This window comes from Patiria miniata, unplaced genomic scaffold (genome assembly GCF_015706575.1).
Source record: "Patiria miniata isolate m_02_andy unplaced genomic scaffold, ASM1570657v1 HiC_scaffold_1, whole genome shotgun sequence".
In the NCBI taxonomy this organism is placed as follows: domain Eukaryota; kingdom Metazoa; phylum Echinodermata; class Asteroidea; order Valvatida; family Asterinidae; genus Patiria; species Patiria miniata.
Genome location: NW_024037047.1, coordinates 36,958,800 through 36,986,612, shown reverse-complemented (window position 1 = coordinate 36,986,612; position 27,813 = coordinate 36,958,800). Strand labels below are relative to the sequence as shown.

The 27,813-nt window shown below is 41.0% G+C and overlaps 1 protein-coding gene and 1 long non-coding RNA gene across 2 annotated transcripts in view; both read left to right on the top strand.

The window, feature by feature from the left end:
* The first annotated feature begins 524 nt into the window (after nucleotides 1-524).
* On the top strand, nucleotides 525-3,066 carry LOC119722505. The gene is made up of 3 exons (XR_005270450.1): nucleotides 525-562; nucleotides 1,522-1,601; nucleotides 1,977-3,066. It is a non-coding gene; the product is annotated as an uncharacterized LOC119722505 (long non-coding RNA).
* Nucleotides 3,067-8,782: 5,716 nt separating this feature from the next.
* LOC119729678 (RPA-interacting protein B-like) overlaps nucleotides 8,783-27,813 on the top strand; it is a 31,011-nt gene continuing 11,980 nt past the window's right edge. Inside the window, exon 1 of the mRNA XM_038202353.1 lies at nucleotides 8,783-8,934. Coding sequence (XP_038058281.1) covers nucleotides 8,833-8,934 — 102 coding nt within the window. The 5' untranslated portion in view covers nucleotides 8,783-8,832. The remainder of the gene's footprint in view (nucleotides 8,935-27,813) is intronic.

Below are 27,813 nucleotides of genomic sequence, written 5' to 3'. Positions count from 1 at the left end.
ATTTGATGTTGAAATCAAGTTTATTTGTGCACAGATTAACCCTCTCTTTTTTTCTTTTGCAGTTTTTTTTCTTTCTTCCCTGTCTCTTGTCCGAGTAAACTTGCAGGTATTGACGACGGCCGGGACGGGATGTTCTCTGAGGGTCCGCTTTTGGGGTTTTGTGAGTTGAGTTGTGCATGTTTAATTTCATGCTTTTTCTTAGAGCTTGATTGTGGCACTGTGTTTGTATGTATAGGTGTTGAAGTCAAAGACTTGCTTTCCAAAATGCAACATAGCCATTTGGAATACCTTTGCCAAATGTCTAGGGTCTGAAGACTCCTGAGAGTAAATCAGAGCAAAAAAGCTGACTCTCAAGTAAAATTCTTGCATAAAAGTGTCGATTAATGTCGTTATGGCGTTTTGAAGGAAAATTCTTTGAACTGATGTCGTTATCAAGTTGATATTGCATGCACAGACACCATCTTTTTTTCTTTCGTTTTTTTTTCATTCCCTCTTTGTTGTCTGTGTTTCCTCCAGGTACTGACTGGATGTTCTCTGAGGGTCTGCTGTTGGCGTTTTCTGAGTTGTGTTCTTCTATGCTTAATTTCATGTTTTTTTTCTTAGTGCTTTATTGTGTACAGTGGGGCCCCTGTTTTTGTATGTATAGGTGTTGAAGTCAAAGACTTGCTTTCCAAAATGCAACATAGCCATTTGGAATACTGGTGCCAAATGTCTAGAGTCTTAAGACTCCAGAGAGTAAATCACAGCAGAAAAGCTGACTCTCGAGCAAGTCCATACAGTGTTTCCCCATTTCTGGAAAACAGGTTAGGCATTTTTGGTTAGGTTTATCATAGAAAAAAAATTGGGTTGAAAGAGTTTTTCACAGTTCGAGAATTTGTTTTCCCACTGGTTTTTCTTAACTACACGAAACCAAGGGAATGTCCACACTTGGTATGTAACGTAAATATGTGTTTGTGGGTGTGATCTGATACACCGTTCCCTCTGGAGACATGTGTACAATAGGGAACAAAAGATTGTATACGTCTCCACAGGACAATTTCTATAGATGAATACGTCTGCACAAGATTTTACTCAAAAACTAGGAATTTCCAAGGTGGGTTGATCAGTCGCAAATGGAAGAGTTTCAACCAAGGAAATTAATTCTGGTTAAAATAAGAGCATTTTGAAACTTCACTTTCAAACTCGAAACTTTTACTATCGTACACGAGAACAAAGAAATGTCTTCACAAGAATACAAATTTCAGTATGGGTGTGTGTGTGTGTGTTTTTTTTTTTTTTACTGTATTGCGCTTTTTGAAATGGTAGGACTTATGGAAGGAGCTGCATTATATCTCGGTTTCAGTTCTGGCTGTGCTGTACTGCCTGCTGTTATGGTTATCGCATAAATCTAGACAATCATGACAATGAGAATATCCTAAGATGTGATATTGTTATAGCTCTTTTGACATGTCTGATGACCATTTGAAATGTTGAGTAATTCATCTTCAATGACAGCCTGTATGCATTTTCTGTTCATGATAGATTGTTATCGAGTCCATTCAGTTCGGAGGATCCAGGGCAACTTAGTATAGAGCTCCTAGCTCCTACAGGGAATTATAAAGGTAACAACAGTTTCTCTGTTACGTGTGCATGTAACATGTTTAGTTGACCAACATTCTCTACACGCCCACGTAAAAAAGCATGATGGTTTATGAGACCTTGTTTGTAAAAGTATTTTTTTATTAATTTTTTTAGAGAAATCGTATTTAAAACTGGTGATCAATCTAAAAGTAGTTCGCTTCTAAACAGTATACAAAACTGTGCTAATGGCATCAATTGCGTGCAAGTGTTCTTTAATAAGTTTTTCATTTCTGACTTTGATACTAACTACTAACAACCCGCATTTCGGGTTTCATTTTGTCGCTCATGATTTGCGTTAATTGACTACATAAAAAAGCACCATTTTTTTATGTACTTCTCTGTCTCCATTTATACAGGTTTCTTTGGAAGAACAGCAGCTACGCTAGGCGTGCTGTATCAACCTTTGGTCAACAGTACTGGAAGATAATTAATGTTGTTCATATACATACATCCCACACGCTCCTCCATTAGACAGCCCGTTGAGTAATCACATCAGCCAAAACGAGGGTGTAGTTATTTGTTTTGTTGTTCACAATTACATCACTGATATAATGAGAACTCGTGTTGTATGCTGAAAACTTGCTTCAAGAACACCTGCAATGTCTTTTGTAAACATAACTAGTCCTCTTTTAGCAACAATTCACTTTGCATGTTTTCCTGAAATATGTATTTTATAGAATTGCCTTGATTGTGTTATGCTCTAAATTATCTCATTATGCAGGCTGCATAAACATTATAACTTTGTCCATGAATATAATTGAACTCCCAATTGACATCAGGCAGCAACAAAATGTCACTATAGCTTCAAGTCGAAACTGAAGACCTTATTTCGAAAGGCTTTTAACATGTAAATTGACTCTGTTGGATTTTAAATAAGTGGTCAGTATAGGCATAAAGCATCATTTTTTTTTTTCATTTTCTGTTTATTTTATTGAATTGGGATTCGTTTTTTTTTTTCGAAGTTAACAATTTAGTGGTCTTTTAAATGAGATATTTTATCTGTAGTATTCACCTACCGGTTTACCTTTATGATTTGACTTAATTGTTGTAGCTAGGTTTTTGTGCATTTTTATTGAATTTTGAATAACCTGAAGTCTTATTGTTTTTATTGTAAGGCGCATTCGATAAATTTTACTTGGAAAATGTGCGGTAGAAATGTTTTTATACATGGGAGAAGTAATCTGAACAATGCCCCATTTTATGTATCAAAATGCCCTGGTCAATACTGCTGGCACTTTCATTGAGCTGAAATTCTGGTTTAAGGTCAAATACAATTCCAAACTGACCTTTTCGTTTTAAATTTTTAAAGTATTTTCAGGAAAGAAACAACAATGGGTTTATGAAAAAAAAAAAAATTCTAGTCAAAGGATACATATTGATAAAAAAAATGCAACTTTTAAAAAGAATGTATCATCTAGTGTTTACAAAAAATTAACGGAAGACGAATAAAGTAGCATTCACGTGTACATCAACTCCAACACATGTGACTCAAATGTATATTCTTTATTAATTAATGCATGGTGTTATAAACACATGTTTCTGAATGTATAATCCATGGTTAACCGTTGATTGCAACCAGTGGTATTATCTATGGTAGTCCATTCAACTGAACTAATGGTATGATCTATTATATGCCATGTGGGCCTATAAGCATATGCACCTGTTGTCAAATACCGTTGAAACCATTGGTGTTATCAGTGCAATACCATTGATTTGATTTGTTTGTTTTTTAGTTTTATGTGTGCCATTGTGTGGAACCAATGGTTTTAATCCTGGTATATCATTCAGTGGAACCATTGATCTCATAAATGGTACACCAGGAGCCATGTGTGTATGATCCATGGTATACCATCGAGATGAACCAATGGTCAATGGTATTATCAGTGGTTCAAATGGTAAACTCATATGGTATACCAATGTTGGCGTTCCAAAACACCTTTGCAGTGGTAACCGTTGAAACCATTGGTGTCATCAGGTCAATTCAATGGTAATGCACGATTGTCTTCTTCAAGGTTAGTCATGTTATCCACGTCTGTTAGCAGTATTAACACCATGCCTGGGCTGAAATGCATTTTTTCCATGGGTGGCCATCCGGAGGGTATGCCTCTGATAATTGTTGGGCAGGGGCCGTTCCCCCCCCCCCCCCCCGAAATTTAATCCAGTGAGTGCGAATATTGTTTTTACTAGATGTGTCTAAAATGTGCTTTTTCTTTTTCCGAAACGGTGTTCTCGTGACATTGCTTATGTATGACCCTTAACCCCTGATTGCACAATAACGAAAAATGCGCATATTTATTAGGTAGGGTATACATGTATGTATACTACAAAATATGGTCCAAATGTCCCTCGTGTTCAATGTTAATGAGAAATCATCATCGTTGCATATTGCCCGGTGTTTTTTGTTTGTTTGTTTGTTTGTTTGTTTGTTTGTTTGTTTGTTTGTTTGTTTGTTTGTTTGTTTGTTTTTTAGCAAATCTGGCAACAGAATTACATAGGCATACCCTCCTTCACTCAAATCACTTTTTAATGGGTTGAGGTTTTTGTCGGAATCTTTTCTGCTGTGATAGTGGAAGGTCTCAAACATTGCCAGTACGTCATTTTCGGTTAATCAGAACTTTTCGTTTATCAGCACCTGATCTGTTTTCTGCAGTTCCGCTCTTGCTTGTAAAGCCAGGCCTGACACCAACTGGCAGCGCAAGGTTTATTTCAGTGAGGTATTGAAAGAAAATCAATTGTCTAAGGTCTCCATTTGTGGAACACTACTGATAACAGAATTAGAACAATGAAATCCAATAATGGTTTTAAATCCTCGTACAAAACGGTGCTCCTATCACGATGTGTTACATAGCTTTCCCTCCTTAGGTACTCTCCATAGCCACACATTTTTTTTTCCGTACAGCAATGCGTCGCTTTTATTCAACTTATCTTCATCGTAACTATTCATTTTGTCTCCGTTTTCAGTGTCCCGTCTCGTGTTTTTTTCTTGTATTAAGGTTTCCTTTGACTGTTTGTTTTCGTGTTTTATTGTCTGTGAATACTGTCCTGTGTTGTCCGTTTATATGATAGGCTGTTCCCTAAAAAGATCAAGCTTCGGCGTGGTTTATATGAACAGCCTACTTTTAGCCATAGGCCTACTTTTCACCCTCCTTTAATTTACTTTGTGGTTTGTAATTACGGATATGCACTATTATTATTCATATAACATAAAATTACCTCTTTTTTGTTTGAAAAACTTAATTTGACTTACTTATGAACAAATATGTAAATAATATGTTTCCTTTGAATTAAATTGAAATATGTTGGCCTCCATACTGCACGAGAAAACGCATACTATCTCACGATGACTTGACGGATCCTACGGCCGTCAAGGGCCGGCCAGATTAATGATGTACTATCCACATTTTGTCGATATGATGATTATTGGTCTTTTTCGATCTATGCCACATTTGGGGCTCTTATAAAATGCACTATATATTTGCCATGCTATACAGACGATTTGAGTGATTTAGGGGTAGGGTAAGTTAAACGGCTTTTGCGATCCCAATTTTCAAGACAGAGAGCATTGTTACCACTCTTAGATTTTTTTGAATTACGAAGAGTGTGTGTATTTAAGAATAAATGGAGTTCACTTACACTTACACTTAAGATTGGATGGGATTATCAATTATAGGCTTAAGCTTTTTAAGACCCCATATCCAGATTCTTTCAAGTAGATTCTGTCAAATCTATTCTTGAACTGATTGACATTCATGGCATTTACGACGTAGGCTGGGAGATTGTTCCAGTTGTTTATTACCCGTTGGGAGAAGAAGTGTTTCCTCAATTGGAGACCTGTATGCATTCTCTTTTTGAACAACTTCAACCTGTGACCTCGGGTACTCGTACTTGACTTGGAGAAGAACTTTTCTGGATCAATATCGTCGAAGCTATTCAGGATCTTATGTGTCTCAATAAGGTCACCCCTTACTCTCCGCACTTCAAGTGTGAATAGGTGCAACTGTTCCATCCTTTCGCTGTACGGTTTTCTTCTCAATTCTGGTACTAGCTTTGTCGCCCTCCTCTGAACTTTCTCTCGAACCGGCAGGGGCTCCATGACTGAACGCTGTACTCAAGATGTGGTCTGGTGTAGGCTTTATACAATATCCCAAAGCTTTCTTTGTCAATGTGCTTGAATGTCCTCTTGATAACTCTTAGACTTTGCATCGCTGTAGCTGCTGCTTTGGAACATTGCAAGCTGGGTTTGCAGTCACTTGTGAGGTGCACACCAAGGTCCTTCTCTTCCTCAACTGCTTGAATGGTTTCTCCATTTAAGGTGTATTTAACCCTCGGGTTTTCCTTGCCCATATGCATGCACTTGCATTTCGCAGCATTGAAACGAAGTAACCATGTTTGAGTCCATGTTTCAAGGGTTTGCAGATCTTCTTGAATCTTCTGACTGCCATCCGAGCCATACTTTCCAACAACATTGTATAGCTTGGTGTCATCTGCAAACAGTATAGCCGTCGATGAGACAATATCTGGGAGGTCATTGATATATAGAACAAATAGAGTTGGTCCAAGCACTGACCCTTGTGGAACTCCACTTATGACATCTGCCCATTCCGAGGATTCCCTTCTTACTCCAACTTGCTGCTTCCTGTTTCTCAGAAATTCCTCTACCACCTAAGTACCTTCCCACCAATTCCATATGCCCTTAGTTTCGATATTAGCCTCTTGCGGGGAACTGTATCGAAGGCTTTGGCATAGTCCAAGTAGATCACATCCAAGTAGATCACATCCACTCCACAGTCTTCGAGCTCATAACAGTCCCCCAATAGGGCAAAGTCGCAGGATTTGCACAGGGGGTGTCCTCAAAGCAATAATACCCCCAGAGAACACGATGCGGAACTTAGGACCGACCATATCTTGTTCACCCATTCTGAAAAGATGTAAAAGGCGAAAACCGGTCACGATGGGACCATTAGCGATAGAGCAGTGGCCGAAAATATGAATTATCTGTTTTTCAAAAAATAGGCTCCAATATAACAGTTTCGGCAGGGGCGGCGGAACCGGGGGGGGGGGGCACGTCCCCCCAGATTTCCCGAAGTGCCCCTTTTCCGGACATCAATGTGCCCCCTGGAGCATAAACATACCCCTCTAGATGAAAACAAAACTTGCCCTAAAATTTCGGATAATTTGTTTTCAGTAACTATTTCCCAAAATGAACTAGGAATATGACTGAAACCAAGCCCCAAAACCTTTACAATACGCCCTAAAACTTGCCGGTTTTGAAGAGCGCCTCCTATTTAGGAAGATGTTACAAGCCCCCCCCCCCCCCCCCCCCCCCATTTGATTTTACGGAGGCCAAGTGTCCGGTGAAAAAAACGTGTCGACACTCAGCACGGATGCAAGTGCCCCTTTTTGGGTGATGCCCCCCCCCCCCCCCCCCCGTGAAAACCGTTCCGCCTCGGCTTAGTTTTGGAGCTGGAAGGTTAAACTACCGCCTGTGCAACTTAAGAGCAGCATATTCGGATGTCCAAAGGTGTCCTACAACAGATCATAATATTTAGACTAATCATATAATTTGTGCGATTTAATGGCTCGGTGATGCGATCTGAGGGCAGTTTCTGACAATTACTTTTTTTTGTTGGAAAAGGTCATTTAAACATCTCTTTTTTTTTTAGTTTGGAGTCAATTATTATTCATAAATACCTCAGACAGTTTAGCCATTCCTATTGGTCGAGAGCCCGTCACGTGGCCGGTCTTAAACGGATGATAAAGACATGGCTAGCTGGTCTTAAACACTTTTCCAGTGTCACATAAAATGTGGACTCCTAAAAATCCAGTGCCTCTTACCGTTTCATTGGTTGAACGTTCACAATCCTCACGTAGGCATGCGCAACACTACCAGTGAGTCAGAATTTTATAGTTCTAAATTCAAAACGCAACGCCCCAGGTGCGTTCTGCGCGACATCGCGTAGAACGTGCCACGCGCGCGTCAATCTCCATAAAAGGGTTGTTTACATCTTACTCGCCAGCTGAACACTCCATTATTTTGCTAGAGGGATGTTTCAAAAAGCTGGAGTGAACTTGTTGAACAAAATCGGGATTTTTGGAAGGAATTACTTGATTTTTTTTTACCGGAAAGGTATTTATGAATGGGAATAAATATGTGCTCGGTCGGTATTAATCACTCTGTTTAAGACTGCTTAGAGTCTGGGTGCTGATAATTACCCGAGCCTCCGGCTCGGGTAATTATCAGCACCCAGACTCAAAGCAGTCTTGAACAGAGTGATTAAAACCTCTCGAGCACACATTTATTCCCTTAATCAAACATGAGAAATCCCGTGTGGGCGTGAGAGCGTGAGAATGTGAGAATAACCTGAAATTGAAATGCGTGAGTCTCACGGTGAGTCTCACGCTCAGGGTGCAGACCAGTAAATCGGTCCGAAATTGTCTGCGCCGGCCAAATCACGATTTGCATGCCCTCAAAATCTTCGGTATTTGAGCATGCTGTGGGCCATGAACTTCAGGGTTTGTAAAAAATATGGGTGGAAGCCGTGCACAGGACTGGGAGCTTGCAGTTCTGTGTAATTTTGATGTAATTTGGACCCTAAAAGCGCTCTATTTTGCAATGGAGTGTAGGCATCGTTTTTCAAAATGGCGATGGGCTTCAGGACTATTTTCAGGGGTGATCATCTTCAGATGGAAATTTCTCCTAAAAGTCATCAGTTGACCCCCCGAAAATTGAAAAGAAAATGAAAGATGATGAAATAAGCTTTAGTTTGATGTGTGTCTCGAACACCTTGGAGAGTTGTGAGTATTTTTCCCGAATTTTTGAATTGGGAGCATTTAGCATTGGGGTCTATGGAAGTTTATTTACTGGTCTGCTACCCTCAATGCGTGTGAGAGTTGGCAGCCCCGGGATCCGACATTCACATGACAGGCGGGGCGGGGGGGGGCCCTAATACACTTGCCAAAAAATGCATACCACTCTCATAATGTAAGAAAGTGGCATTGTTATGAAATCAGTGGTAGCGTTTGTTGTCATTTTGTGTTTTCAATAATTCAAAAGTAATATTAAGAAATATTACTTATATTACTATTCTTTTACAAGGTTGACCTTCCATATACATGTAGTTTGCCAAGCCGTTGTTGGCAAAAAGTGCAAACCAAAGCACCCGTGGCGCGCCCTCTTGCGGCGGTATACGTCAAGCGCGCGGTACAATCAAAATGGCGACGCCCAAAGGAAAGTCACCGACGTTTTCGCGCATGGAAAAACACCGCAATTTGTACAAAAATACAAGTCCCCAATGGCGAGATAGTTACAGACGGGTAAGGAAAGTATTTTTGTTACTTTCAAGTCATAATTAAGGCGATGGTGTATCTACGGGCCCGGTTCCGATAAAGCCTTCAAAGGGAACAAAATCCACCTTATTCTATAGCTTGAGTGACTCCAGCTGACATGCTCATATTCATTCACATGTAGCGCTGGAGGAAGGCCTGTGCGTTTCCATGTGGTAGCAAGAGACCCTAAAAAAATGGCCTCTCCAAAAATTGTTCATTTTCACCTCTAATACCCCACCCCAGAGTTCACCCACATACCTCATAATTTCAGCAGTCATTTACGAAGCCTAATGATCGATTTGAAACAAGACCAACAAAAAAAAAGTGAAAAATCTTGACGATTTCGGTGGCTTGTCCGTAAAAATACGCCTGTTCCAACAGCTGTATTCCATTTTGTTTTGCTAATTATATTAATGTATGCATCACGTGATGATGACATCAAAAAATCGGCGCGCGCGATGTATGTGGGTACCACACCGCTTTCAGGCGCCGCAAGTGAGTTCAATTTTCGTCTGGTGCGTTGTCGCGGAAAGCAAGACAACGAGAATGCTCTCCACGGCAACGCACCAGACGAAAATTGAACTCACTTGCGGCGCCTGAAAGCGGTGTGGTACCCAAATACATCGTGCGCGCCGATTTTTTTTATGTCATCACGTGATGCATACATTAATATAATTAGCAAAACAAAATGGAAGACAGCCGTTGGAACAGGCGTATTTTTACGGACAAACCACCGAAATCGTCAAGATTTTTCACTTTTTTTTTGTTGGTCTTGTTTCAAATCGATCATTAGGCTTCGTAAATAACTGCTGAATGTATGAGGTATGTGGGTGAACTCTGGGGTGGGATATTAGAGGTGAAAATGAACAATTTTTGGGAGAGGCCATTTTTTTAGGGTCTCTTGCTACCACATGGAAACGCACAGGCCTTCCTCCAGCGCTACATGTGAATGAATATGAGCATGTCAGCTGGAGTCACTCAAGCTACTTATTCTAGCTATTGGGTGCACATCTAGCCCAGGTAGACTCCCTTTCCGCCCTACGTAACGGAGGGAGTCCAGGGTATGAAGTGCTCAAAACCGGGCGAAAAAATTTATGACCGATATTTTCAATATGTTTACCTTGTTGGAGAAGGGCTGCTGGGTTCAGAAATTCCATATGCGATGCTGACCGACCTTAATCTGGAAAATAAACTCGAAAGCAACGTTAAACTTGTACGTGTTTGTAGACTCGGGAAAAGTTCCATACTCGGATGCCAATTTATCTGCTGCCAAACATATCAATTGTCACCTCACCTTGTCATTTGAACCAAGAGAAATCCAGGAAGCTGTGTAAAGGTGAAAAAAATTTACTCAAAATGTGTTTTTAGAGCACATTTTGGATGCATACGTCGTGGAGAACTAACTTGAAGCAGCCGGTCAAAACTGATTGTAGTGGCTGAATTGACAGCGGTACGTTATACACGTGACATCAACAACCATGACGTCGCATGAGCCTGCCAATGATAGTGCAATACGTCATTATGAATATTTATTTTCTCATGAATATTTAGTTTATTTCAATGATACTTCAAATACGTCCAAAGATTGATTATTGCAACAGCGATATTGCGCGGCCTAGCGGTTAAGAGTCTCGTGTATCAAGCAAGCGTCAGAGGTTCGAATCCCGATGAAGTAACTGACTGATATAGAAATTAAGGAAAGGAGAGGGTGAGAGTAGAGGAGGGAAAGTGGAGGAATAACCATAAAAAGATGTAACTTTTGGCGCTAGAAAATTAATTGAAAAAAGTGACGTCCGAGTACGGAATTTTTTCCGTAGACTCTTTTCATCAGTTTCTCACCGCCGAGTCTATTCTAGTCGTACATGATGTACTTCTGTGCAGCGTGTAGTCTGGTTCCCTAGACCGGACAATTATTCTCGACGCTCGTATCACGTCTGGTCCGGGGTCCAGACTATGCAGCAGGAATATGCAGTGCGCACGCGCGATTTGCTTAGTAACCACCCTCATACGCACGCGCACTTACTTGAAGGCGCGGTCGCTAATCCAATGACCGAGTGTGTTTTCGCGCCAGTTACCAGAAACATGTTTCGGCTTTGGTCATTGGTTGAGCGTTTTCGTGACATCGGTTGGCTGGAGTGACGTCACGGTTCCAACCAAAACTAAACAAATGAGGACGCTAGTGTGCGTGCGCGCTTTCGTACCAACGTACATTGTACATGACGTACGACTCTGGGAATAAACTGATGAAAAGAGACTACAAACACGTACTAGTTGAACGTTGCTTTAGAGTTTATTTTCCTGATTAATGTCGGTCAGCATCACATATGGAATTCCTGAACCCAGCGGCCCAATAGGTAAGGACATATAGAAAATGTAGGCGTAAATAAGCTTCTGTAACGAGGTAAAACGTAACAAAAATCTGGTCCAAATTTTGGGTGGTCTTATGTAGAGAATTCTCGTCCTGGACGTTAGTCGTAATGCATTGAAGACTTCGTCCAACCTTTACTCCTATAGGTTCAGAACCCCGCAAAATTGTTGTCAGCACAAAACACTAATTAAGTACAAAAACGTCCATCCCAACCAAGCTTTTTCCCACAGAACCGCTGCACAGTTTGCCCCTAAACTCCGTACAATACCTCATGACATACTCACGTTATGTGCACGGAACAAACATCGGTGGATTCTGTCGGTTTTTCGGCAAAAATGATGAAAAATATGCCTTTTCCGCACTGAGCCAACCTGACACTTGAAACGTGCACGCGCGCTGATATCGCAGTCATTTTCGGATTCGATCGCTCGGGGCGCGCCGCGGGGGTACGTACTTGCACTTGTACGCATGCGCATACTATCGTTCCGCTCCTACACCATACCCCCCGTAGCGCGCAGCTCCAAGCGATCGAACCGAAAATGACTGCGATCATTCTGCGCGCGTTCACGTTTCAAGTGTCAGGTTGGCTCAGTGCGGAAAGGGCATATTTTTCATCATTTTTGCCAAAAAACAGACAGAATCCACTGATGTTTGTTGGGTGCACATAACGTGAGTATGTCATGAGGTATTGTACGGAGTTTAGGGGCAAACTGTGCAGCGGTTCTGTGGGAAAAAGCTTGGTTGGGATGAACGTTTTTGTACTTAATTAGTGTTTTGTGCTGACAACAATTTTGCGGGGTTCTGAACCTATGAGGCTCCACAACGTGGAGCCTCACTCCACTACGTGGAGCCTCATAGTTCTAGGAGTAATATTTATTGTGGTCCCCTGCTGTGTGTTATGATACTTATCTCAACTCATATTAACATGTAACAGTTGTCTGGTATACATATTCAACATGGAAAATAATGGTGGGGGAAACGCACCCGACCATTGCTTAGCGCTGGTAAACAATGCGTGCTACTTAATGCAAAGTACCTTGCATTGACCTGTGACATGTGTTTACACTCGACAGTCATTTTGATTTTGAGTGTGCTTCAGTGTGAGTTGACAAAAACAGACCTCCAAAAATTATCTGTAAAAACGTCAGTATTTTACTTTTCATCTTTTCATCATTTGGTGCGTTATAGGTCTATACTTCATGTATCAGTATAATACTTCAATATTGAATATTATAAACCTTTTCGTATCTGAAAAAAAGTTGCCAGTTTTGCTATTGTGAGTTTCCTAGCGTTATGCATAAACATAACGCTAAGGATCATCCTAGCTACCTTATTCCGACCTACTAGTCCGAGTAACTTGGACCAAACTTATCGCCTTTTTAACATTCGAACATGGTCTGGCGATAGTAAGGTCCCAGCTAAACTTCAGTACAACCATCTTAATCATCGATGTCTACTTGTACCTCAGGTGGCATAATTTGGAGGCCGTTTTGAGGGTGAAATCTGATGTGTTTTTTTTTTGGAAAATGTTGGTTTTTGGGACAGTGACAGGATGATGTTGTCCAGCTCGCACTATTACATGTAGCTTGGACCTTACTATCGCCAGACCATGTCCGAATGTTAAAAAGGCAATAAGTTTGGTCCAAGTTACTCGGACTAATTCCGACCTAGTCCGAGTAACTCGGACCTAGTCCGAGTAACTTGGACCCAACTTATCGCCTTTTTTAACATTTGGACATGGTCTGGCGATAGTAAGGTCCAAGCTACATGTAATAGTGCGAGCTGGACAACATCATCCTGTCACTGTCCCAAAAACCGGAGCAACTATAGAATGCAGGGCCACGCCGGAGCAAGGTGTTTTTTTCTGCTTGGAGGCGTAGATCGAGGCCGGCGATGTGAGGATACATGTAGGTAATAGGCTGACAATATAATAATGATAGTGGATATTTTGCCGGAGGTAATGACGGCAAACTAACGATTACTAAAGGTTTGCCGGCGGCAATCCATATCAACAGAGGGCGCTGTACTCTTTAAAATAGGGCTGAATTATAAGATGTATTAAATTCCCAACAAAAGTTGTGTAGCACGTTTGGTGTAATGGTTATGCAAAGGCTCTAGTAAGTGGGATGACTTGCGTTCGATTCGACCGCACCACATTTTAAAGTTTTTTTTCTCATCCCCAAATAAATAAGAATATTCTTCTTTTATTATTTTAACATGTCGCAAACATATTTTGCAGAGTATTACATTTTCTTTTTCAGATTTGTGGCTCTGGAGAATTTTTTTTAAAAGGGAAATAAAGTCCGAAATTATGAAATGGTCTGAATCCCATCTTGTGAATACGAGGTAACAACGATAATTTTGGCATGGAGCCAGACTAAAACTTGTCATCGGAAAATGTTTAAGTACAAAAAAACAGTAACTGCGCATGTTCAGTGCATATTCGGCAAACTAACGTTTACTAAAGGTTTGCCGTCTCCGGCAAAATATACACTGCCTATATATGCAAACCTGCAAAAAGTGCTAAGTACAGCGAATGCACTTGTCTTCTAAGCTTCTCATTAAGGATCGGAAGGGAGGGCGCGCTTATAAATATGTTGGGGCACGAAGTCGCGGAGACGCGGGGCACTGGAGGCGCGGAGTCGCAGAGACATGCACTGATAGAGGGCGCAATTCTCGGCGGTATTTTTTTGAGAACGAAGCATCCGTATCCATTTTAAATGGCCTCGCAAAGGAAGGGAGGAGGGCGACGGGGCACCGGAGGCGCAGAGACGCGGGGCACTGGAGGCGCGGAGTCGCAGAGACGCGCACCGATAGAGGACGCAATTCTCGGAGGTAGGTCGACTGCGGCTCCATGCCTCCACGCAGCCATACGGAGGCGCGGATGTAGAGTGAAGTGGCCCTGCATTCTATAGTTGTACCCAAAGACAAACATTTTCCAACAGATTTCAATTTCAAAATGGCCTCCAAATTACTAGATATGCCACCTGAGGTACAAGTACCGGTAGACATGGATGATTAAGATGGATGTACTGAAGTTTACTTGCGATCCGGAAAAAAGTGAAATTTTCCGTTCATTTCGGAGAGCTCCCCTCGCGATCTTGAGCACGTTAAATTTCCGATCGTGTTTGATGTTTGAACGACGCGATTTCTTCTTCATGCCCAGCGTACATTTGATGGTCCCCGTATCCCAAGTGCAATTCCGTTACCGAGCGCACGCGATGCATCGATTATGATTATGAGTCACGTTTGTAAACACATGTGCATTTCGAACTGTAAAAGGGAATCGGGAACCAGCTTGAACTGGTATCCGCCATAAAAGCTGCGCTAGTTCCCGACTCCCTATTATCGTTCGAAATGCACATGTGTTTACAAACGTGATCCAGTCTAATCATTATCATAATCGATGCATCGCGCGCGCTCGGTAACGGAATCGCACGCGGGATACGGGGACCATCGAATGTACTCTGGGCATGAAGAAGAAATCACGTCGTTCAAACATTAACAGAGTCCGAAATTTAACGTGTTCAAGATCGCGAGGGGAGCTCTCAGAATTGAACGGGAAATTTCACTTTTCTTCCGGATCGTAAGTAAACTTCAGTACAACCATCTTAATCATCGATGTCTACTTATACCTAAGGTGGTATATCTAGTAATTTGGAGGCCGTTTTGAGGGTGAAATCGGATGGTTTTTGTTTGAAAATGTTGGTTTTTGGGACAGTGACAGGATGATGTTGTCCAGCTCGCACTATTAGCTTGGACCTTACTATCGCCAGACCACGTCCAAATGTTAAAAAAGGCGATAAGTGGGTCCAAGTTACTCGGACTACCTTATTCCCAACCAAACATGCCAAACTAGCCGTAGCATAGACCCGTGAACGTGGCTTGTCTATGCCACGCTGTTGTGTATTTTCAAACCTGGCGAAATGGTCCCTCTGACTCCCTCCGTTACACACACTGGACGTTATTTTGCCAATGTAATAAGTACCCACATATGAAGCTGTCTTGAAATCTGTATGTACGTCAAAGCTTTCATTTGACGAAATTTGAGGGAAAATCTGGCCCCAGTTCTTGAAGTCCTGCTAGCTGCCATTTTCTCCCAACTGACGCATGCGCATTGCATTTTATTGTACTGTCCTGTTTCGTATGATTCGACGGCTGTTTACTGTCGCAGCTAAAAGAGACATAATTTAAGACAAGTTTCAAGTCCTTTCCTCTCTCACCGCATCGCACGCGGGCGCACTACTCGCCGCGACACGAAAATAATTTGGCGAGACTGAAATCGAGAGGAAATCTTATTTTTAATTTTCTGAACAAATAACAAGGACCTACTTTATAATTACAAGGAATTCCTAAGCAAAACCTGCAAAGCAAATTTACACCTTACTTTGGAACATTTACACCTTATTTTGGAACATTAGTTCTTGTGCTTAATTTTGTTTTCAATAAAAAAAAAAATAACACAAAAAATGGGTGGATCTGTCTTCCTGTAAATTTAATTCATCATAAAAGAATGTTCTTTTTTTTTTTACTTTAATATCCAAATTGTATTAATAACTGAGTAATGCAGTCATTACACTTTTCACCTCTTGTGCCATGACATTGACAAACATTTCATAGCGAGTTGCTATTCATGCTCTAGTTTACATCTGCTCCTTAAATCAGAAATACCTGCTCCTTGAAAAATTAGTAAAACGGCCAGCATGGAAAAGATCCTTGCTGATCTTGTTGGTGAACTCGGTTATCAATTGAGTTCACCACAGAGACAATCTATAGGTCTTCTTATGAACAACAAGAATGTAATAGCTGTCCTCCCCACAGGATCGGGTAAGAGCACCATATTTGCATCCATACTATACATGATAAGGTTAGTTTATTATTCATTAGTTTGCTTTTGTTTGACAAGTTTAGGTTCACCTGGAGCTTACATTTGTTTGTTCTTGCCAATTTAATTTCTCAATTTTTTTGTGTAAATTGTTCAGTTTTCTTATCTGAACCCTAATTCGTTTGATTGCATCCTCATGACTCTTTCCCCCAATTTTTGGGTTGTGTTTTTATTATTACCTATTTCTCTATTCCCTGCTGCTCATTGGTTGTTTGTTAGTTTGTTTGTTTATTGTTTCTCTACTCCAAGCTGTTTCCTTTTTGTGTGTAATTTGTCTACTTTTCAATGATAGGCCTATTTTCATTCTTTGCAAGTTCACAGTTTGATATATATATTTTTCACTTTTTTCCAGTCTTGTCTAGCAATATTAAGTGCTAATTTTTGTAATTACATTTTTTCTTATTAAATTGTATTACATTTTTCTTATTAAATTTTATTACATTTTCTGATTACATTTTTGCTTGCTTTTATAGTTAAATTGATTTTTTTAAAATATATAATTCATAGTTGCACTGTCATTGTTCTCGTTTCATTTGTTGGCCTAATAAAAACTAATAAAATTATTGTAATAATTGTTGTAATCAAATTCATAAAAAGGAACTGCAATGGATAGACAGCCCATTATCATATCTTTAAGAAAAAGAATAAAGATAAAATGTGAAATTGCTCCCCAACCTATCCCACCCCACATTGCCCTAACCCTACCCAATTACACCAAAATTAATATGTTTTAATTATTAAGTTCTCTGTCTTTGGTTTCCTTCCAAAGTTATACAGATACATAGGCCTACCATCAGTTTGCTTGTTGACTAATTGGTAAATAATGAGGTTGCATGTTTTCAATACATAGCTACACCCTGAAAACAGCCCTCACATTGCCCTGATAGTGTCTTCACTAAGGGCACTGATGATGGACCAAGTCAAAAGATGGGGTGAGAGTGGGTTCATAACAGCAGGCTGCATCTTACCTCCTTCGGAGATGAAAGCAGAGAACAGAAAGGGTGAGTTGTAAATAAATGATCTTCAATGTTCACATTCTGAAGAGGACACTTTATTAAGTAAGGCCGAAACGATACATCGATATATCGGTGCATCGCGATACATTTGTTCACGATACGATATTATTAATAATAATATAATAAATAATAGCGGCAGCGCACCGAAACAAAATTGCAAGCAACTGCGATGCATGAGAAGCACGAAATGTAAAAATAATAATGAGAAGAGTTGAAGTCTCACCTTTCTGAGCACGCGCACGTGAAAGGTTTATGGGGACTCTCCGTCATGTCCCTTTTCGTCAGGTGGTGCATGCATTTCATGTACCGTAATTTTTGGAATATAAGCCGCGGCTTATCGTTGATTTTGCCCATGAAAATGTTTACTGCGGCTTATACGCAGGGCGGCTTATACGCCGAGCCTTGAAGAATAAAAATAAGATTCACATGTGTATTTAATGTACTGGTACAAGAAGAGATGTGTTGCTGAAATGAATTATCAATTAACAAAGACAAACCGAAACCAAAACCGAGCGGTAAAAAGTACGGTGAAAGCTGTCTTAGACGCTTGCGACCAGCCGTACGTGATACCATGGAGGATTCCACCATTGTGATACTAGTGCAGCTGCTGCCTGCAGCATGCTTAATTCCCCAGCGGACCACACCATTTGTGGTAATGAAGGGGTGGTGTTCTTTCTTGGGAACAATAATTACCAATATTTCCGCTGATTAAAAAAAGAAAAATGACGACTAATACTTGTTACGGTGTTCGAAATATTTCTTTATTAGATAATAATTTGTTCAACGTCACAATATATATTTTTTCTTGAAATATATTCAAGAAATGATGTAAAACTAAAAAAGGGGACTGAATCACCCCTTGCAAAATTAATGGATTCGCCCATGAAAATGTCAGCATCGTTTCCTACGGCGCTAGAGGACAAGATCTTTGGTTTTGATTTTTTGAAGAAAGTTACAATCGAAAATTGAACTTTCAACGTAACTACTCACTAGTAATCACACAAATCTGATAAGTTTTGAGGTAAAACGGGACCTGTTTAGTCTTAAAGCAAAACAAATCAGCAACTGTTTCCACAAAAGCAAGACAGCCCCCCATGAAACCTTGTCCCCCCCCCCCCCCAGTCTCCCCCCACTGAGATTTTGAGTTTCTAAAAAAATTATCATTGATCTACATGACGCCCCCCCCATGAAATGTTCCAGCCCCCCAGCGCCCCGCGCCCCCCCCCCCCCCCCCCCCCCTGAAAAGTTCCTGGCTACGCCACTGCTGAAGACATGTGCATAAACTCACCATTTTTAATTTTTTTTTTTGTATGAACAACTATATATTACTCAGTAAAAGGATTTTTAAATCAGCAGACATATTTTCTGAAATTAATGCCCATTCACTTTCACACTCAACAGTCAATGGGTTCTGCTAAGATAGATGGATGTTTGAAATTAAGGTTTTACATGTACGCATACATTGTTACAAAATATCCACCACTAATAATTTCAAAAAATAATTGAAAATACAATTTAAAAAAATAAAGAATGAAAGAGAGACAGAATGAACGAAACAAGTAACAATCGGTGGTCCAGTTGATCTACCGACTCTTTCTGCTTCATGATTGTTTCTGTGTTATACCATGTACATTTGTATTAAACATTCGGGGTTTTCAGGTGGGGAAGGGAGGGGGGCTTGAGAAAAGCTGACAAATGAGACATTTGGGCCCTTTCATAAACCACAACATCTGGAATCACCTTACGGTATTGGAACCCAAAACAATTAAACTGAATTCAAAAAGACTCAAATCTCAAAATGCAAGTAAGCAAAAGGCTGTATGATAATAATCCCCAACAATGTGTTTATTTTTCCAGGGGACATGATTTTCGTGATGCATACAGTCAGGTGGGGCAAATACGCAGCACGCTGGGAGATGGCGTGCCGACACTGCTAGCAACTGCTACACTGACAAGGGCACTGAGGACGAGCATTTTCGACACACTACACCTTGAGCCTGCCGAAATAGAAGTAGTGGCGAGAAGTCCAGACAGGTCAGACCTAGCTTTACAAATGTACATGTTGGCAGACCACATTCGGAATTGCCTCAAATTGTATACATGTTCATGAATGAAATGTACAGGTAAAATGTGAATCACAAAGGTGGTTGAACATTTGTTGCATGACTATTTATCATCTATCATTTATTACTGTCTGCATTTTTCCCCCAAGTATTTGAGCCATATCACATAATTTATCTCTAAAGTATATACCAAGAGTTTGTCAAATCATGCTTTCCAAAACACTTGTGGCAAAGGATTATCTTGATCAGTAAATATTCCCATTGCCATTGACAAATACTGTCACATGGAAGAAAATAGATAATTTACAGTCATCCTACATCTCCGGATCAAACTTGGTCTTTTTCCATGCAGTTATGAATAAATGTAGAACTTTTAAAGCTTTCAACAATTTCCTAATATTTAATACCAAGACAACTGCATATATATTGGTAACCAAGATTACATCCAGCAATGTACATGTGTATTATTTTCGAAGATAACATTAAGTCATGTACATGTACAGTCGAGTCTCGTTATAATAAACTCGTTCGGACCTAGCCAAATTGTTTGTTGTATCAGAATTTTGTATTAAGAGGAACATCAGTCCCATTCATTGTACACATAAATGCACAGTCGGGACCAAGGCTTTATGTTTGTTATAACCAGAATTTTGTATTAACAGAGTTTGTACTAACGAGAGTCGACTGTACATGTATGTCAATCAACACAATGCACATGAACATGAACATTATGTACATAATGACCTTCCACAATAAGTAGTTTACCATATTTTTTCCTCTTTTAGGCCGAACATTTTCCCACAGTTCTGTCCACGGATTAGATCAGGACAAGATCAGGATGACATCGAACAGCCGCAATGGCTGCAAGAGTACCTTGCAGAGCTGCAAACTCATGGCACACAGGCCAAGAAAGCCATAATTTACTGCAGGTATGAATGGAGTTAGCCCAGGTTGGACGAAGTCTTCATTGCATTACGACTGACGTCCAGGATGACAATTCTCTACATAAGACCATGTTTTACCTTGTTATAGAAGCTTATTTCACGCCTACATACTCTATGTGTCCTTATCTATTGGTCCGGGGGGTTCAGGAATTCCATATGTGATGCTGACCGACGTTAATCAGGAAAATAAACTCTAAAGCAACGTTAAACTTGTACGTGTTTGTAGACTCTTTTCATCAGTTTCTCATCACCGTACCGCGTCGTACAAAAGCGCACACGCTAGCGCCCTCCTTGGTTGGTTTTGGTGGGAACGTGCAGTGACGTCACTCCAGCCAACCGAAGTCATGAAAACACTCCACCAATGACCAAAGCCGAAACAAGTTTTATGGTCACGGTCGCTAAAACATGCCCGGTCATTGGATAGGCGATCGCGCTTACAAGTTAGTGCCCATGCGTTTGAGGGTGGTTACTTAGTCTGGTTTCATTTAGACATGAGCGTCGGGAATAATTGTCAGGTCTGGGAACCAGACTAGTGGTTACTAAGCAAATCGCGCGTGCGCACTGCGCGTTCACGCTGCACGCCACGGACGTACGTCATGCATGTACGACTAGACTCGGCGGTGAGAAACTGATGAAAAGAGTCTAAAACAACGTACAAGTTTAACGTTGCTTTAGAGTTTATTTTCCTGATTAAGGTCGGTCAGCATTGCATATGGAATTCCTGAACCCGGCGGCCCAATAGATAAGGACACATAGAATACTACGACGTAAAAATTGGCTTCTCCAACAAGGTAAAAATATTGAAAATATTGGTCATAAATTTTTTCGCCCGGTTTTGAGTACTTCATATCCTGGACTCCCTCCGTAACGTAGGGAGGAAAGGGAGTCCACCTGGGCTAGAATGGAGTATGCATTTCATGTTGGGTGCCAATAGGAATTGTGAAGAAATGAATAAAATGTGTTTCCTTGTTTCTTATCTGGTAGTTTGCTCAAGCACTCTCTAAGGGTACCCTTGTGAAATTTTGACTTTGAAGAATCGCACTTTACTGGAAGCTGGGTGAGGGGGGGGGGGGTGGGGCTGGGAATGCAGAGGGTGTTGCAGTGAGACTGAGTTCTTTTCAGAACCATGCATAATCACAAAAGAGATTTTGCCACATGGTGCTACCGCAACAACTTATCTTATCATTATTACCTTGACCATGCAAACCTTCAAAAAATCAATGATCCTTCTTATTTTAATTTTGAATATTTTGCAGATACATTGGCCAAGTTTGTAAATTGTTTGGCTTCATCATGGCAACACTGGGCAAATCAGCATGGGTCAACAATGAGAAACTGCCAAAGAATCTCAGTGTTGACATGTACCACTCATCCCTAGACATCGACAGTCAAGAGAGGGTAGTAAACTCATTTACTACCGATGGAAATCTCCGCTGCATCATTGCCACAATTGCTTTTGGCATGGGAATCGAGGTGCACAAAGTCAGGTATATCTTCCACTGGGGGCTGTCCAAGACCATCGTTGACTACTGGCAGGTTGTTGGTCGCTGTAGTCGGGATGGTGAGCCAGGGACAGCAGTGTTATATCGGACTCCAACCCGTTTTCACGTCACAACTGACATGGAGTTTAAGGAGATGGTGTCAGGATTGGAGAGTGGTGAGGTCCCGTGTATGAGGGAAGCTATTCTGTCCCACCTGTGGATGGACGAGATAGGTCCACAGCCTGTACATGATGAAGACAGCTGTCAAAGCACATGCATTGAGGAATGCACATGCACAAAGTGCATGTGCTGCTCAGTTTGCCGAAGTCGATGCCCCTGCAGAATTAAAAAATGAACAGAAAGTAAACACTGACCAATCTGGGGATGTGTTGTTAATCGTTACAGCAATTTTTCAGTACATGAACATGTCTGTATGTTGAAAGTTTAGTATGACTTCCACATTTAGCTAATCCAATTCCGTATAGATAATATACCGGTACAACATTTGCTTTTGCTGGGGGGGGGGGGTGTTTACCAGAATTTTAAAAAACTATTTGTATACTAACTTGGTCATATACTTGATGCTGGAAATGAGATGGGGACTTGTTTGTGTAAGATCGTATGGAGGCGTCTGGGTGTGATCAAGGGTAAGAGGTAGCAATCCAGGATCTTGGGTGTTTTTTCCCCTCATTTTTCCCATACAAAAATTAGGGTAGGGACTTTCAGAAAAGGGTTGGTAGGGAAACCGGAAGCAGAACTATTTTTGTTTGGCTTAACATGTTGCAGGGTTCTCATTTAAGTTGTGTTTTATGTACATAAAAAGTATGTATCTGCTGATAGACCTGAAGAATATTTAAAGGGGTTAAGGTTAAAGGAATTTCATGTTGCCGAGAATGAAAACATGTATGTGATGTGCTTGTTTGGTTCTAAAAGTTATACATATGGGTAATAAACCCTACTGCTATTTAAATGTCACAAACTGAAAAGCAGTCAAAATGTCCTTCCACTCCCCCTGGCATACTTTTAACAAACCAATTGGGGTCTTAACCAATATTGACTCAAGTAATAACACGGCTCCAAATGGATGTTTTCATATTGGTCAAGAACCCCATTGGTTTGTTAAAAGTTAATAATATGTAGTGTACAACAATGTACTACTAACATGTAAAAACTTACCTCTTTCACAAAGATGATTTCTGATCCCAGATGAGTAATGAAAATTAAGGCAGAAATACATTCGTGTCCGGTGAAATTGTACGTGCCGCTATACATGCCGCTATACATGTAATACAGATGTACAATGTATACAGGTGCAGATATGTAGTGAGCAATCCCCACATGGGTTATGTAATAAACCAGCAATGCATGACCGTTGATTGGCTGTTGCCTTCAGGCGACCAAGCCATGAGTCAGTCGTGTTCCTGAATCCAACCCGTGTGTGTGTCTCCTCTCATTGAGTGTGTTCCACCCCAGTCAGCAGCGCGACTCAACCCCTCCAGCCGAGGACATCTTGGTAAATATGCCCAGATACAACATTGGCGATGAGGATGGTGTACCGAACACTTGCACATTTCTACATTGAAACACTTACACGAATGTAGATTGAGAAGCATAAATGGCCTGAAAAATTATTATGTACATACACATGCAGTAGCCAGGAATTTTTCAGTGGGGGGACTGGAACATTTCATGGGGGGGGGGGGGGGGCGTCATGTAGATCAATGTTCATTTTTTTTAGAAACTCAAAATCTCAGTGGGGGGGGGGGGGGGGCAACTGGGGGGGGGGGGCGACAAGGTTTCATAGGGGGGCTGTCGCCCCATGAAACCTTGTCGCCCCCCCAGTCGCCCCCCTCCCCCACGCCCCCCGTGGCTACGCCACTGTACACATGACCTACAGGTCATGACTGTACAGGTTGACCTACATGTGTACATGTTGGCATAGTACATGTAGGGTTTGTACTGTGTACATGTGGGTACATGTACCTTGTTTGAATGTTCCAGGCTTCCCCCCCCCCCCCCCCTCCATAAAAATAATTACCCCATAGTAGCTATATGTGCTTATACAAATCTTTCCAAAGATTCGAATTTCTTCATTGAAAACTTGTGCTTAAACGTGTGTAAACATGAGATGTACATTGCACATGTACATGTACCCACTCAGAGGTTGTACATGTACCTTAGGCCTATGGCTTTGATTTAAAATGGAACAACTGGTACTTTTTTTAAATACCGGTAGGCCTTTAATTTTTGATAGAGACCCCATTATAGTACTATTAGTCATTTATTTAACACAAACAAACCCAGGATACATGTACCTACATGCATTGTTTTGTTCGGTTAGTAAACTGCTAGGTCACCCTTTTGTGTACAAAACTCCCGGTGTCCACCAAGTTCAGATGAAATCTGAAGATGATCAAGCTTTAGTACACATACATGTATGCATTATTAAAAAAACAAAGTGCTCTATTTCACCAAAGAATTTTAGGTTGGCACAAATTCTAGTTATATTCAGTTATTATACTCACTTATTTCAGAGTTTAGATTACAATGTGCATGTACATGACCTGTACTTTTGATTTTTTTTTTCTGCATAAATTTCAGGTTCATCAAGGCACAATCTCTAAAACAAGATCAATCGTCTGGTAAATTTAAGTTATTATGAACGGAAGAAGGTTTCCTTGACTTACTTCAGGTATATCTTGTATTGTTTCAAAAGTCTTGTTCAAGGGCTATTATTTACATTTGTATGAAATGTGTTCAAAATAGAACAGGTGGAATGCGTCATTGTGGCTTTTGTGCCAATCTTTCAATTGTCATGTCTCATGTCTCTTATTGGCTGTATTTTGTAACACAAAGGTGTCATGTATCATCACTGGAAATTGGAAATTTACCTACACTCATCCATTGACTTGCTCAGTTTAACAAGTTTTTCACCCATTTTCTCCGGAGACTTGATGGTTACTGCATGCCTGAAATTTGGAAAGGAACGATGGAAGCGTCCAGGAACAAAGTCAAACAAGCAATCATCTTGGTATTCTGTTACAAACAGCTGCACGTCTTTGGCATACTTTTCATAATGGTGTCTTGACGATGTTCCTTCAATCCCTACAATGGACTGGGAAAAGAGGTTGTCAAGTTGGCGACCATATGCCCCAGCCATTTGGCTGCATCGATGCACTTGCTGTTTTGTATACACCCCCCTTGATCTCTTCAGCATCTCCTTATAATCCCGATTAAGAAACTCATTGACTAGATCTAAACCAAGATTTCCCTCCTCCCTACCTGTCAAGTTTGCTACCCTATTCCATGTGATGTCATGGGCAATTCTTGCAGGATAGAAGCCATTTACTGCAGCTAGCATATTATGACCCAGAATGAAATACTTGTAGTGGTTGTTATTCCAAAATGGAATCATGTTGAAACGCCAGTGCTTCATCAGGGCAGGGCCATCACCAACACGTATGGAATCTCGTAAAGCAAGGTGGTACAGACCGTCATACAACAAGGCCTTTGAGTATTCCAACTTGCTATCACCACCATCTGCCATTTCTGTTGATCCTTTCTTCTCGCATTCTATGCAGCAGAACCATTTATCAGGCAAGTCATCAGCCCCTGCACCAATACAATCAGGGTGGTACCACTCATTTTGGGTGCATCCATCTTGCATCTCGCATTGTACCATTTCATCCTCATGGCCAGTCTTCTTGTGACAGTGGCAATAAATGTAAGACTTAGTAGAGCACCACCAGTCACCTTTAGGAACCTTCTGGAGCTGAACACAAGAATGGTGGAACCAACTGCAGTCAAAATTTGAACACCTTACCATATCTTCACCTGTACTCTCCCCACATTTGCAACCATCATCTTCAGCATCAGTAGCATCCTTCATCCCTTCAAGGTGATGCACGTGTACACATGATGAAGCATGCTTGCTTTCAGAATCAATGCCCTTTTGTGAGCACACAGTATTGACTTCTTCAGACAGAAATTGGGGCCAAATGAAATCGACAACCTCATGGGTGAGGTTGCTAAGCCATTCACTCTGCTCTGTGGGACGCTCACAAGAAGGAAAACTCGACGGTGCATCAGTTGTTGTTAGAATCCGACCAAGTTTCAAAGCCAGCATTGTGCAGTAAGCATGGGTGGTGAATTGGAGCAAATCAGCCACATGATTGAAATTTTCCATCACTTTCTTGTTCACAGATTTGTGATTGAAATCTTGCTTTAATTGATAGAGTGATCCTCGCTGAGTTGAACTGTTACCTTTGAAAAATTTGGTAATTGTGTCTTGAAAAAGAATGCCTCGCTTGTGGAATTCCTGTGGGCATGGTACTGATCCCTGGAGTCTTGTTCTCATAGTGTGACCTGTACATCTTGACTTTTGGGAGACAAGCATTCGCTCAATCGACAATCCATCGGCAAAGCAAACAATAGGATGCATATATTTACTGTTTGTTGGAACATTCTGATGGAGGTTCTCCATGATCCGAACAGTTCCAGGCGTGGTGGAGGGGTTTTCTTCAATGACACCCAAGTTGACTATCTGACTTTTACCCCTCATTTGGTCACTATAGACATGTTTGGTCGAGGGCGAACACTTCACATTCCCAAGAAATGTCAAATGCATTTTAAGAATGCGTTCCACAACAACACAAACTTGAGCTTTCAAATCATCCCAATCACACTGAGAGGGCAGAAACTTACTCAATGGAATGCTCTTTGCGTGGACAACATCACAATATGACTCCTCACCAACAGGAATTCTGTTCTTTGTGGCAAATACATTTGCCCAAATCTTGAATTTTTTACCTTGCTCACGTGATTGTCCACGTGCTGTTGTTTGGATCTGGACATTATCCCAAGTAATACAGTATCCAGGTATCCCTGTCTCATCCCCTCTGTTGCCCGCACCTTTTGGAACTGGATCATCTTGTTTACTTACAAAATGTACATCCCCTGGGCTTTCCTGTTGTGTCTTTTCTTGAGATGAGCTACATGAAGGTACATCCACTTTGATTTTTTCTTCTTGCGATGGACCAACTTGGCACAAGCCCCCAGTACTGTCATCACAACTGCTTAATGATCCATCTGAACATGTACCTCCACTCTTGTCACTGTCCCAACCATCACTATTCCATTCCTCGCCTGAAAATAATCTCTTTTTAGCACCCTGAACAGGTGTACATGTTGATTCAGATGTAGGTCTTTCCTCTGCTTGTGTCATGATGCCTTCAATTTCATGTTGCCACTGTTTCACTTTGGTTTTGGAGTGCAAACACGCTTTGTCAAGGGTGCTTCGCGTGGCTGACATTCCTTGGCAGATTCCAAGACCATGTAGACAATCAATGAGTGCTTGGCTGCAACCGTGTTTCCAAAGTTGCAGGGAAAGACAACTCTGGATGAACTTGAAAATCACGGCCTTGTGAGAGTACAACATAACGGACAGAAGAAAACCAACACGCATTTGAACCAAGAGTTCAGCTTCTTCTTTATACGTTATTTTCCAACCACAGAAGATCTGTGGTCCTGGTCTAGTTTTTCCCGGGTCTGGGAGACTACCTTGAAGTGCATTCACAAGTACTGGCATGTGTAAAGCAGCTTCCTCAACAACCTCCTTCCATTTCCAGGTATGAAGGTTTTCGAAAGTACTGGCAGACCGAGAAAAGTGACCCTTTTTGGGGTAGTGTTTGACTTCTTCCTGAATCTTTTTTCTTACAATTTTCAAGAAAGCTTCGCTAGCAGAGCTACTTTCCAAAAGCGCTCTGAAGGCTATTTCATATTTGCTGTCATTTATGGCAGACTTGGCCCTGTCTTTGAATGAAATTTTATTCGTAGACCTGCATGAATTTGGAGATTTTATCCGCCGGTCCTTTGGAGTTCGAATGCTCCATGGTGTACTGAGCATTCTCTTCTTCATGCTCTTGCCTTTTATTTTTGGCGTCACTTTGATGGTTTTTGTTACATAATTCTTGCACGACCAACAAATGTATCCATCTGTTCCTCCAAAATTACTTGGTGAGAGATGCAATGCTCGAATGCCAACCCTTTTCCATCCCTTATTTTTGTTTTGCTTCTCTAAAGGATGCTGACAATTTAGACAATTATTCAAA